Source organism: Mesocricetus auratus, unplaced genomic scaffold (assembly GCF_017639785.1).
Source record: "Mesocricetus auratus isolate SY011 unplaced genomic scaffold, BCM_Maur_2.0 Super-Scaffold_100018, whole genome shotgun sequence".
In the NCBI taxonomy this organism is placed as follows: Eukaryota; Metazoa; Chordata; class Mammalia; order Rodentia; family Cricetidae; genus Mesocricetus; species Mesocricetus auratus.
This window is the reverse complement of record NW_024429199.1, coordinates 38,301,101-38,314,181: the sequence shown is the minus strand read 5'-3', so window position 1 is coordinate 38,314,181 and position 13,081 is coordinate 38,301,101. Positions and strand designations below refer to the sequence as shown.

At 45.1% G+C, this 13,081-nt stretch overlaps 1 protein-coding gene across 2 annotated transcripts in view; it reads right to left on the bottom strand.

The window, feature by feature from the left end:
- Positions 1-13,081, bottom strand: part of Esr1 (estrogen receptor 1) — a 336,108-nt gene that overhangs the window by 231,903 nt on the left and 91,124 nt on the right. Inside the window, 2 exon segments of one of the 2 annotated variants that reach the window (NM_001281325.1) lie at positions 8,861-9,383; positions 11,301-11,404. In NM_001281325.1, the coding sequence (NP_001268254.1) occupies positions 8,861-9,312 (452 nt within the window). In that variant the 5' untranslated portion in view covers positions 9,313-9,383; positions 11,301-11,404. 2 annotated transcript variants of the gene reach the window in all.

Sequence of the window (13,081 nt, the reverse complement as noted above, 5' to 3'; positions counted from 1 at the left end):
GAATGCTCCACCACCTCCACACCCCTAGAAAGTCCACCCACGTGAAGTGGCCTAAAGGAGGGCGGCAGTAACAGAGACATTCAAGGAAACTACAGAGCCATGGGCTACTGACTAGAAAAGCCCTGCAGAGCTGTTGGTTGTTTTCCTTAATTGCCTATCAGCTCAGAACAATGATCAGAACCTCTGACATAAAGACCCAGGTCTGAGAGATTTCTTAATTAACCTTCATGGTTCCGCAATCATCCTCCAGTCTCAAAGGCCACCGGCAGTGTGAAGCCACCCCTGCAGATGCTTAGACATGTCCCTTTGCCCTAAGTCCCAGAAGAATGTCCTCCCTGCCTTGCATGTGACAGCTTCTCCCGCAAGTGGCTCACCCTTCCTCTCTAGGACTGCTCCACTCCACCAGGCTTAATGCCTTGCCCTCCTCCTTATCGACTGAATGGTTCTCACTTATTTGGAGGCTGGGGCTTGTTTTGTTCTTTGCCAGCATAGTACCTGGCAGATCCTAAGGATTACAAGAAGTACTAGCTTCCTGCTTCCTTGGTTGGAAAACTTCAACCTCTCATCACAATGGGGTATTAAAGCTGGGTCCTTGTAGGCAAGTTAAACTGAAAGAAGCTACAGACACCGTGGGCTCAGAGCCCCTCTCTTCATCACAGATGGATAGCTCTCAACTTCCTTTTAAAGTATTGCTGGGGTTGGTGGTTCCAGGGTTCAGGAGGTCCCTGAACTCATGGACAGCCTTGGTTATAGAGTGAGAGCTTATCAAAAATAAAAATGAAAGATGGGGGTGGAGGAAGAGAAAAAGTGGGAAGGAATAAAGAAAGGCTGGTGCAAACCACTGGCATGTTACAAGCTCACATCCTGAGCACTAGCTATCTGTGACCTCACTTAAACCTCACAGCATCCAAAATATGTAGTTCCTATTCTGACTAGCATCTTAAATGTGGCTATACCTTGACACACAATTAAGTGACATGCCAAAGAACCCAGCTAGATAAGAGTCAAGGCAGAATAGAGACACAGGCTGCCTGGCTCCAAATCACATGGTTTTGTTATGCCCTTAATTATTCCCGGTAGTTAGGGTCTATGAAGTCACAGTGAATGCACAGTTAATGGGTTCTAAACCCTTGCTCTCTGAAAGGAAAACAGGGTGGGTCCCTGGAAGATTCTGCTCATAGCTTACTAACTGATCAATACAAAAGCTTACTTTATGTGTGTTTCTGTTTAAAACACTTCATTTAATATAAACTGTTGATTCATTAACATTTAATTCAGTCAGCCGCAATACAAGTTATACCTAAACACAACTTATCTCTGGCAGCCTTTTGCTCTGAGAAAGACTAGATAGGTCTTTAGCACTGTGCCTGCGGGCATCACACACAGTAAAATCACAAACAAAAGGGATAAAAGTGACAACACTCTGCCACTAACAGATCCCCCAAAAGGACACACAGTACATACAAAGCCAGAAGGATGTCTGTCATGGTCGGCCTTAGAAAAACACACAGTAGATGACTTCAAGTGTTGTCACACCATGTCAGCAAAATAAGAAAAAAGTGTCCTCACTCTTGACTTGGGGGCTTCAGAACAGTTTGAGTGAGTGAGTTTTTAAGGACTGAACTGTGGCGGATCAGGACTGGCTGTGTATGGAATGCCCTCCGGACCCTTCTTTGTCTGTTCAATCTCCAGGGAGGGAGAGATGCACAGACTAGCCACATTCTTCCAAAGGCATCAGAACAGCCAGCCCTCTGCAAGGCCTTTCCCAGAAAACTGCAGCCGAGACTTCCCACCCACCACCATCCATTCCCCGAAGCAGCAGCTGCTCAGCATACTCACAGCCACAGGCTCACTGGGAGTGGAGAGGACTGGACTCGAATTAGATGCGGTATCCCTTTGGACCTATGAGTGCTGAAATACCCTGCCTATAAAAACCAGAAAGGCTTCCCAAGGTCCCACAATCCCTTTCCTGTAACTACAGAAAATACCTTCTGAGTGTAACTAACGTGGGTCCTCAAATTGGGAAATGCATCATCCCACTCCAAACTGTTTGAAATATCCTGGCACAAAACACTCTAAAGTCTACCTCCAACAGAAATCCATCTCCATCAGGGACCTTTAAAATCAATTCTATTTCTGACAACTAAGAATTATGCAAGTTTTACGACATCTCAACAAAGCACCACTTAAATACTTTCACAATGTAAGTAAAATGAATCATAGGTAGACTCAAACCATTTTTTAAATGAGTGCTTTTGTTGGTGGGGTAGGAAACCAGCACAAATGCCTTGCACAGATGCGCGTGGTTCTACAACTCCAAAGAACAGTGGCTCAAACGGCACTTTTAGTTATCTGTATGCCATACACATTGCCACCCCCACCCACGCCCGCCGAAAAGGAAAAAAAAACTGAAGCTGAAATGTCAGTAAGATTTCTCAGCTGTTATAGGCAGTACTGCCATATGACTTGCAGGGAACGCAAAAGTGTATTTCATTGTAAAGTATGGCCGCCACACTCTTCTCAGTTTGGAACGGGGAGCCAAATGGAGGAGCAAAGGAACTAGCCAAGCCATTCTGCTAAGTGGAAATTGCTTCCTTATTTTCTTTCAAGTGTCTATCCGTAAAGCTGAGGTGGGGGATTCTTTTCGGGATTCTCAATCTGAATAATGGCCTTCTGGGTTACGAAGGCACACCCTCGAACTATCGGCTCTCCCGCGGCAGAAAGGAAGTCTCAGGGCCTGTTCCAAATGTCGTTAAAATAATAGATGAACTAGGTCTATAAAGAAATAAGCCAGAAAAGGTAGAGGGGAACTCTGAGAATAAACAGATGGACCTAAAACAGAAAAGAAAGGAAAAGAAAAGAAAGTTTGATGGATCGGAAAAACCAGAGAAACTTTAAGGGGAGTGTAAATTTTTCATTTATTTGAAGATAAAGCAAAGGAAACAAGAAAATATGAGAGTGAGTTGAAAATGCAAAAAAAATACCACAAGGAAAAGAAGTGAGCAGTGCGTGAATGACCGTTTCTAACCCAAAAACCGCATTATTAGTTGTGAGAAACTAAGAGATAATAATTTCGCTTTTGCAGTCTTAGAACAAATTTTGAAAAACCTGTAAGATTTCAAGAACAACAGCAAGCTGCCTGCTGACTAGTGCAGGACACCCCTAGTCCACTCCTGGACCCCTAAAAGTACTGGCGCTTGGGAAGAAGGAAAGGGCAGAGGCTGCAGAACACAGAACTAGAACGAAGCCCAGGGAAAGCTAAGGGCAGGCAGCTACCCATCTTCTAAGCTGGAGGGAAGAACTGCGAGGGTCCTCTCCACCCTGATCGACAACGAGTCTTTGAATTTTAAGGACTCGCCTTAATGTATCTATTTCTGAACGTTCCTTGACAAAGTTTATTAACAGGAAGTGAACTTCCACGGTGTTTCTATGCATGTGTAATGCACAAGAACTCCAACACTTAGAAAAATTACAAGGAAAAGGACAAGCCTACCACCTTGTTAAAGATTGCTATGTAAAATGAGAAAAACTTGTTTTAATATTTAAAAAATGATTTTTAAAAAAAGAGGACTGAGTCCAGCAGGAAAAAGTTTGAGGAATAAACACACAGAAACATTTGTCCCTTTAAAAATTTCAAAGGATGCAGAACCCCTGACATTTCTACATAGAAGTTTTAGGCGCTTAGTAGGATTACAGTATCAATTCAATTGGTAATATCACTGGAATTTTCTGATTCTTAAATTATAGCCAAATAACCAAAATAAATCAAATGTATTAGAAGGCTTCAGTGTCTACACAAGAGAAACATCCCCATGCTACACAGTATCCAGAAAACACAAACTTCCCAGACAGCACTGTTACTATCATATAGCTTCCAACATCATCATCATCATCCATCACCATCGTTATCATCAGCACCATTACCATTACCACCACCATCGTCTACACTGACATCCCAGGTCACCACCACACCGCCGTATCCATTATAAATGCAACCCCAACCTTACTTTTTAGACCAACTTACTTGAAATCACTAAATCATTAAACTCCATAAAATTCTGTTGATTGAGGCCCAAAGAGTTATCTTTCTAACCATCACATTTTACTGAAATATAGATAAGCAAACATCATTTCTGAACACTATTGATTAAGTCAAACGCATTCCTGTAATTCCCAATAATGCTCTCCAGGCACAGAACATAGCAATTATGCTTTTTTTCCCCAATTCGGAGACCAAGGATATTATAAAGGTGTCCCCCCAACCTCCAGAGCACTTGAGCACTCAGAATTAAGATGGTAGGATGAAGAGGGAATGCTTTACAAAACAAAATTACCCAGCCGTTCACTGCAAGAGCCGAACACACAAAATAAGACTCCTTATAGTAACATCGATGACCTGCCCTCTCGTCTTGGTAAAATTGCATACGCTTTCATTCTGTTCAGCGTGTATGCAAATGGCTGTACTTTTTTATTTTATCTAGAATCTCTCTGGAAGCCTGCATTTTTGTTGGAAACAAGTATAGCCATTCCACATTTCCCTTTCCTGAATAAGGGGACAGAAACTTGACATTAAAACAAAAAGCTAATTTGCTTCTTTCTCCCCGTTGGTTCAGTCTTGTGGGGCGAGGGTGGGGACACTCTATACACTGTTCTCTCAATCTGGGGCTTCCCAAATACACTATAATAATGCTGACATCACAAGGAAGATAGACAAGGGTTCATCTTGTGTATTGCATGGAGTTGTTTAAAAAAAATGACTCAAGTCCGTGAATTTCCTGATAGACAATGTTTCACACGCCACCTGGACTTTGGCTATTCTGCAAAGGTACCCACAACACTTGTGTCCTTTATGATGGGCAGAGTGCAAACAAATGTCATGTACTAATAAAGATTTCATCTAGATTTGGCTTGCAGGAAAAAAAGGTTACATGTTGCCATCACTCTCTATTTGTAACGAAACTCCTGGCCACCCAGAGCTGTCCCTTCCTCTTGCTCTAGTGCGCGCAAACATACTGACAGATAGTTAAATGTGGGTAAAGTAATTTTTTAAAAGTGTCTAATGCTTGTGTAGCTATCACCCTGCCTTCACAGTCTCATACGGAAAAAGCACTATGGTCTTGTCATCCTGGGAAGGTTGACATCCTTCATCGTTCTTCCTGCTGTCCATACCCCTGCCTTCTATGTTTTTAAAAATATAAGAAGTAAAAAATGCTCAACCTGAATTTTCTCAAATTACGAGCTTTACAGCATATATATATACAAATATATATGTATATATGTATGTATGCATAGAAAAAGTAAGTAACAAAACCTGTTGAATGGGATCCAAGCTAATAGAGACAGAAGTTTGGAATCAGTGTCAGTTAGTGGTTGAGAGTTCTCTCCCAGGCGGGTACAAGCCACATAGAGCCAGAGTAAAAGAAACGGGCTCAGAGATGCGATTTCATTTACATCCAAGCATACACTCCTTCCAGAGTATGTGGAGCTATTCTTAGACCAATCTGACATGACAGGTAGTTGGCGACAATTTAAATGATTAAAACACGTAAGAGCTGAAAGAAAATGAGGGGCCAGACCATTCAAGTGCATGGAAAGAATTATTGGAAAACTGAACGCAAGTCCCTCAGTTCTCTCCCTGGAACTTCTCAAAGTTGAGAAGCAGCCTCCAGTGATCACCAAAGACCAACTAGTTCTCCAAACTATACAGACATCAGTATCCACATTATCAGGGGATCGGCTGCTGTGGAAGGTTTGAACATGTATTTGTTAAGTTTTGTTTTGTTAGAGAGGTGGGCAGTGTGCTGCCCTTAGAAACACTAATTAAACTAAAATTAAAATTTCAGACAGCATTAAAGACCCATGTTACATTGTTTTAAAAATATGGTCAAGATAAATGTTTCATCTTTAACTTCCTTTGAAATCCTCAAAGTTGGCTAAAACCTAAAGAAGAATTCTGAATAAAACGACATCCGTGAAGTTTTCAGTAAAAGACAGACTATAAAGCCACGGCTTGTTTACTGCGAGGGCATCATGTCTCCGTAACAAGTTATCTTGGCAGGGGAGAGCATTTCTTACTTTATGACAAGCCCCAAGCATTTTACCTGCCACTTCTCTTCATATCTAAATACATCTATATGCTGTGGCCAATGGAAAAGGTAGCCACAGCACATAGGTGCTGAAGAATTCAAACTTCACCCAAACTCTCTGAAGCTCCCTGGGACTCACTGGGACATGCATGCAGGTGAACAACTCAGAAAGTGGCCTCATTCCACCATCAGAAATAGTTCATCTTAGCCTGTCTGGCCCACAGATACCAAGGCAGCATATATGAAAAAAATTAAAACAAAGATGGACCAATTAGGTGTTGGGTTTTTTTTTTTTGGTTTGTATAAATAAAACTACAGCCACTTGCCTAAATGGTTTATTTTCTCCCGAATACATTTTAGCCCTGTGTCTTCCAAACTTCTTTAACCTCAACCCACAGAAAGAAAGAAATATTTCACCAGTCTAGCACTCATAGGCAAAGAGAGTAAGAACCTGCCCTAACTGTGTTATTGTGCACGCTAAGACAATCTAATCCTTCAGGGTGTGTTCCATGTTCAAAACGTAGACCCGGTAAACTGACTCCATCATCTACTGAATTATGGGAAGCAATTTGTAACAGCTCAGCTTTCAGCCCCCAATCCATTGAGAGTTCCATGGGAAAAGTAAAAATTTTTAAAAAGAGCCGGTTCACCTGTTTTTCTTTTGTTCTTTCTTTTAATCCAGAGTTATGCAAAAAAAGAAAATCTCAGAAAGAAAAACACTATCATAAAACATCCATTTGAAACACTTGCATAGACACTTACTTCCCTTTTCCCCTAAGTAACAAGAGGCAGAGTTCAAACCAAACAGCAAAAGTGTTATAGAAACTGAGCCAAATAAGAAAATCATTCTAAAACTAAATTTCCACCCTGAATTCCACCTGTGTGCAACTTTTTTTTTACTTTTTAGAATCCCTTGTCAGTGTTTTGTTTTGTTTTCTTTTGTTTTTTGTTTTTGAAAATATCTGAATATTCTTGGAGTACAAGTTTAAGATGGGGTATTTTATGGTGAGGTTCTTTGCCACAGGGATGATGGACAGTATTGAATAAAATGTGATCCCTCTTTATTTTCCCATGCTCACTTTGTAATTATTAGCAAGGCAGTAAATAACCCGACAAGGAGCAGCCTCATTAGTCCCCATTGAAATTCAGTGGCATTAATTTGCAATAAAAGAACTGAAAATTAAATGGAAAAAAATACTTTCGGGACTCCATCACAAGGTTACAGGATTCACATTTTGCCAATACTGTCCTTAACATCAAAGAATTTTCAAAGTATGAATTAGACTTAATCGCTGTATTTTGTTCCTCGGGCTTAGAGCAGAAAAAAAAATAGTCCAGAGAATAAATTACTCTCCTCTTCCATCTCAGCCCTGAATTAAAGCATATCAGATTATTTTGAACCCAGCAACTTTTTAAAAGTTTGTCCACTGTTTATCCTGAATGTGAAAACTGGTCCTGGACCCACTTGAGTATCTGATGCTGTGGTTCCTGAAGGTGAGCCTGGACACACCGAGAAATCACCCTTCAGAATCCTCTGGGGCCAGTCTGCACCTTGGTCCCATTTCTCCTGCTATAAATACATCTGGAAACAGAACACTGAGCAAAAAGACGGTCCACGGCTTGTAATGCAGAAGGTCTGGGCAGAGGCAGGAGCCAACTGCTGGGAGCCAGCCTACAGTGGTCTAGCTTTGCTTTGGCAGAGTGTGGGTATCAGATGACTCTGTACCTGGCCCCTGTATTCCTGTCCCCTAGGCAACTCTACAGGTAGGTGTTTACCAGAACCACTCACCTAAGCCTTCTGCAGGCCCACGGGGACAAAGCAGAAATGAGAGGAAAGGGACATCAAATAATAAAATAATTAATAGTGATAATAATAATTTCTTAGGAGAAACTAAAACTGAGGACACAAAAAATAGTCACTTGGGTCACCAGGAGTCTCCGTCCTGGATTACCCTGTGTCCTGGACTACCCTGGCTTCTTGTACAGTGCCTGCCTGCCTGCGGGGCACGATGGAACTCACCAGCAGCTTGCCACTCCAGAGAGCTCTCTCCCTGCCAGCCATGAAACTTTTACCGCACTGCTGCTTCTAGGTAGTATTCTAAACACACGGGTCACCTATAAATTCCCAGCTGTCGGAAGTCATATGCCAGCAATGTGCTCTAACTCGAACTCAGCCAGAAATCAAAACTTGCCCCATTAGACTCCCACATCAGCTCCTCGGAGCAGCCAATCCAGAGCCCTGAGGAGGAGAAGACAGGGAGATCCCCAGGCGGCTCCACCTAAAACCCCATCTTCTCCCGTTTACCTTGCATGTTTCCAGTTCAAAACTCTAGGTGAAAGAACCCTGAACCCGACACACTGAAATAATGACTAATCAATCTCCCCTGAGCTTCCCTGACCCCAAACACCCCCATCTTTAAATAATAAAGGGGACCCTGGCACAAACCACCTGGGTCACCTGGGGTTTACTCCCTCTGGGATGTTCTCCCCACAAGTAACTTCTCTGGACTGTTTTCCCATGCTTGTGCAGTTAGGAAACACCGGCCTTTTGAGTCTGCCTCTCCCACAGACAGCTGCAGGTTGAGAATATTGTTGTTGCTGCTGTTATTGTTGTTTTTAAGCTGCCAATGGAGAGAAGGCTGCTCTGCAAAGAATCCTTCCTGACTTCCCCGAGGGGTGGGAGGGGGCGATCTGCGGCCCGTGAGGTCCCCCGTCTCGCGCTCCCTCCCGGGATCAGACCTGGCACAGCGGCCAACCCGACGTGGTGCGGGTACCTGTAGAAGGCTGGAGGGCCGCTGTCGCGCACGGCATAGGCGCTAGGCTCATTCTCCAGGTAGTAGGGCACCTGCTGGCCGTGCGGGTGCAGGAAGGGCGACAGCTGCGGCGGCGGCGGGTGCAGTAGCATCAGCGGGCTGGGCGACACGCTGTTGAGCTGGGGAAAAGCCCCCAGGCTGTTGGAACCGAAGGCGGCCGCCTCGGACCCAGGGCCATAGGCGATGCCCGTCTGGCCGTAGACCGGCGCGGGGGCGGTGGCGGCGTTGAACTCGTAGGCGGCGCCCTCGGGGTAGTTGAACATCGCGGGCTTACTGCTGTCCACGTACACCTCGCTCAGGGCCCTCTCCAGGGGCATCTTGAGCTGCGGGCGGCTGAGGGGCTCCAGCTCGTTCCCTTGGATCTGGTGCAGCAAGGCCATTCCCGAGGCTTTGGTGTGGAGGGTCATGGTCATGGTTAGCGGCGGCCGGCGAGGCGCAGACAGGCTCCCCGCGCACGCAGAGGGCTCAGCAGCGGACTGGCCACCTGGAAAAAGAGCAGAGCCCGCTTTTAGAGGAGACTCAGCGCCGGTCCCCTAGGTGCGAGCAAGCGCTGGCCCTGGCCCTGGCCCTGCTCGGGGGCAGAGCGATCCTGCAGAAGCCCAGGTGGCCCAACTCCAACCGGCGCACCCCGCCACTGCCGGCTTCTCCAACTTCACATGCTGGTCTTCCCTGCTCTTTGGACATCGCAAACCTGCTGAAAGTCGCCGGCAGACTGGGGCTGAGGCTTTCAGACACTGATGGAAACATCATCCCGCGAGCGCACGCACCCAAAGAACCACTTCCCTGAACTTTACTTTCCTGCTGCTCTTCGCTGCTGGATTTCGCTGCAGGGGGGTGTGGGGTAGCAAAGGGATCTCCAGCAGCCGTGCCTCCCACCCCCCACCCCCGCCCCCAGGAAGACTAGGTTTGCAACTACTGCAGACTAAGCCACAGGCCGCGTTTTTTTTTTCTTTCTTTCTTTCTTTTTTTTTTCCTGATGTGTTGTCTGTGTGCCGGTGCCAGGCTCCAATCTGTCTCTGTTTGTCTCTCTTTCTGTTTGATTCGGTCTTCTTGTTGGCTGGAAGTACTTAGTGTATGCATAAAATGACCCTGGGAGGACTGTAACTGTATCTGTCACTGAGATATGGGAAATAGAATGGGGTGTGCGGTTGCGTACGCAGCCAGCCACAGACAGCTATATTTAGCATTGGTGGACACAGATAGGAGGCATCTAGGGCCAGGAGAGAGGAGATGGAGCATGTATAGAAAGACCTGCTCGGGGTCAAGAAAAAACTGCCAGTCTTCCACATCTGGGGAGACAAAATATAAAATAAAAATAAAATAAAAAAACGCTCCCCAAGGGGTCCGGGCCAGCACAACCATCGCTTTTCTGTTTTTGTTGGACCCCAGTACCAAATTCGCTTCCTTTTAAAATTCTCATGCGGATATGATTCAGAAAAACCTTCAGTTGGGCGCACATGGGTGTCCCTGTCTTCCACAGGTTATGCAACCAAAACTTGAGAAAACTGCACATGGAATGAGGCATAAAATATCACCTGGGGTCCTTAACCAACGCTCTGGCAATTAACTAGATAACCCTGTCTGTCTAGCCAGAGACTTTTGAGAGGCTCCTCCTGCCCTTCAGTTCTTGAATTCTACAGTATTGAATTAAAATCTGATTGCACACACACACACACCTGCTACTGTAACAAAAGACATAAGCTTATACTTTTTTAAATAAACTTCCTTTGTCCCAACCTAATATCCCCTAAAATAACCATTAGCCTCTGACTTTGATTACTATTCCATATTCCTCCAAAGAGTACCTGATACAAGAAAATGTCAAGGTTGCTGCTACTAATAGTAACACCTTAAAAATATTTTCTACTGAGTACACAGTTCATCTAATTCTTAGAAAAAAAAAAACAGATCATTTTGAATGCTACACAGCCAGGCTGATTTAAACCTGAAGACAAAGTTGAGTTCAGCATCCATTAAGTCTAGGTGACAGCAGAGAAAGGGTTAAAAATCACATTAGGTGAATCGCAGATATTTCTCTTTATGGCCAGCAACCATTACTTTCTAGAGCAATGTTATCGCAGATGATTTAGTTTCCGTAAATCACACTTTCAATTTTCAAATGCCTTTTAGAAAAACATGCAAAAGCAAGCACTTCATGGGGCTCTTTAAAAGTCTCACCCTGCCAAATTATATATAAATGGCACAAAGAAGCCTAGAAGTCCAGAAAGGGGTAAAAAGGAGCCGCATAGATATCACACACACACACACACACACACACACACACACACACACAGGAAAATTGCATAGCCGCCTTTCCGGCTAGGATACAGACAGTAGGCAGAAAGGTAAGTTGCTTTCTCAAAATGCTCAAGCTAGAGAGAGAAATCAAAAACGATCCTACCCTGCCGGTGCAAGAGCGCCTTTGCAGAAACGTTCCATGGGCTTGTAGAGGTGAGGGCCGAGACAGTAAGAAGGAAGGAAGGAATGTGCTCGAATGATCGAGTGGCTCGGTGTGTGATCAAGGCAGAGCGTGTGTGGATGTGTTTGTGTGTGGAGCTGGAGCGGCAGGACTCTCGGGAAGCAGCCAGTAGGCAGGGCACTTGGCAGCCCCTCCCGGCAGACGCGGCAGCTGGGCTTCAGCACAACGCTGGATGAATGGCAGTGGGAGTCCGGGAGTCTTGCTGTCTCCTGGGGGACAGCAGGGGCACAGTCAGCTAGAGTCAGCCGCAGTGTTCCTAGAAGAAACTCCAGCCCCCTTCACTCTCTACCTGTGGAGCCATAAGTGTCCCACTCTCTTTGGTATAGAGAGTGAATCAGGGCTGTAAATTGCAGGTTCGCGGCTAAACACGAATGGCGGTCAAAGTGTGCGGAGATCAAGTTTACAAACTTTCCAGGGGAGGGTCTTCCCAAACAGTACAAGTTACCAAGAAAAGCCTTCTGGGATGCTTTTGGATCAAACGTCCTAGCCCGGCTTCACCCCTGTACGGAGATGCTCAAAGGCCACGCAAACCAGTGGCGTGAGGAGGTCAGACTTTGCAATAAATATTTTGGCATTCCAGGGATATGTTTCCAACTGAAATGCAATACTCCCCCACTTCATTAACCAAATCCATGAGCCTCTCCACGCAGAGCCCACTGACTCCTGCCTATAAACACACCCCCCAAAAAGATCTTTTAGTCTTAGAGCTAGGAGTCGAAAGCAGCTTTGCTGTACACTGATTACAAGTTCACAGCTGCACTGGCATTGGTTGCAGACTGAGGTCTCTACCAGCAGTGCTTGCATATAGATGCACTCCCTTGTCAGCTCTTCTCTCCACCACAGTACACTGCAGAGTAGTAAGCTACCCTGCCTATGCCCTCACCCTGGGTCCCCGGACACAGGAGGCCTAGTGAAGTCTTTGTTGCCAGACATTAGTCACCACCTTAGGTATTAAGTGACTCTAATCACAATGCCAGGAGTGGCCAGTCTCTGGCCCTAGGACCCTAGGCAGTTACCAAGAGATTTATGAGTGGCACTCCATCCAGCACAAAGAGAGTAATAGAGAGAAAAAAAAAAAAGACTAATGATATCATGCTGCAACTAGACACTTTTTTGTTGTTGTTTTGTATTTTGGAAAGACTAAGGGTCATAATATCAAAACCCAGGCAAGTTCCCTCAGTCGCCTGCGATGATCATAAATATCTAATATAAATAAATATTCAGAGGCGCGATGTGAGGAATAGTGTATGGGAAGCCCTGGCACTGGACAGGTGAACAAGCAAATCAGTACTGACTAGGAAGAGTGTTAACCCTTTGTTGGTGGTACTGTTGAATCCTGGTGACGGTGGAGCCTCCTGGAGGTCAACCATGGCCACCCACTCCTCAAGTCAGTCCAAAACTAAAGTGTGCGAGAAAGGAGGGAGAGTAGATGACAAGAGGGCGGGGGAAAGTTGGGATTAAAACGAGAAAAAAGCGGTGCTGGGGACCTAAGGGGAGCCTAAGAAGGGTGGCCGTCATCTCAGGGACTTTGTGGAGAAGTTTATAATCCCAGTTAGCCTGGGATATCCCAAGAAACACATTTCCAGGAATAGTTTTCAGACTCCTCTTGGTAAACTCTGTCTCCCAGGACCAGGAGTTGTGGGAAATCACTGAGTGGCATGATGGCTTTCCTGTAGAGTTCTAGTCGCCAATTTCCTCCTGGA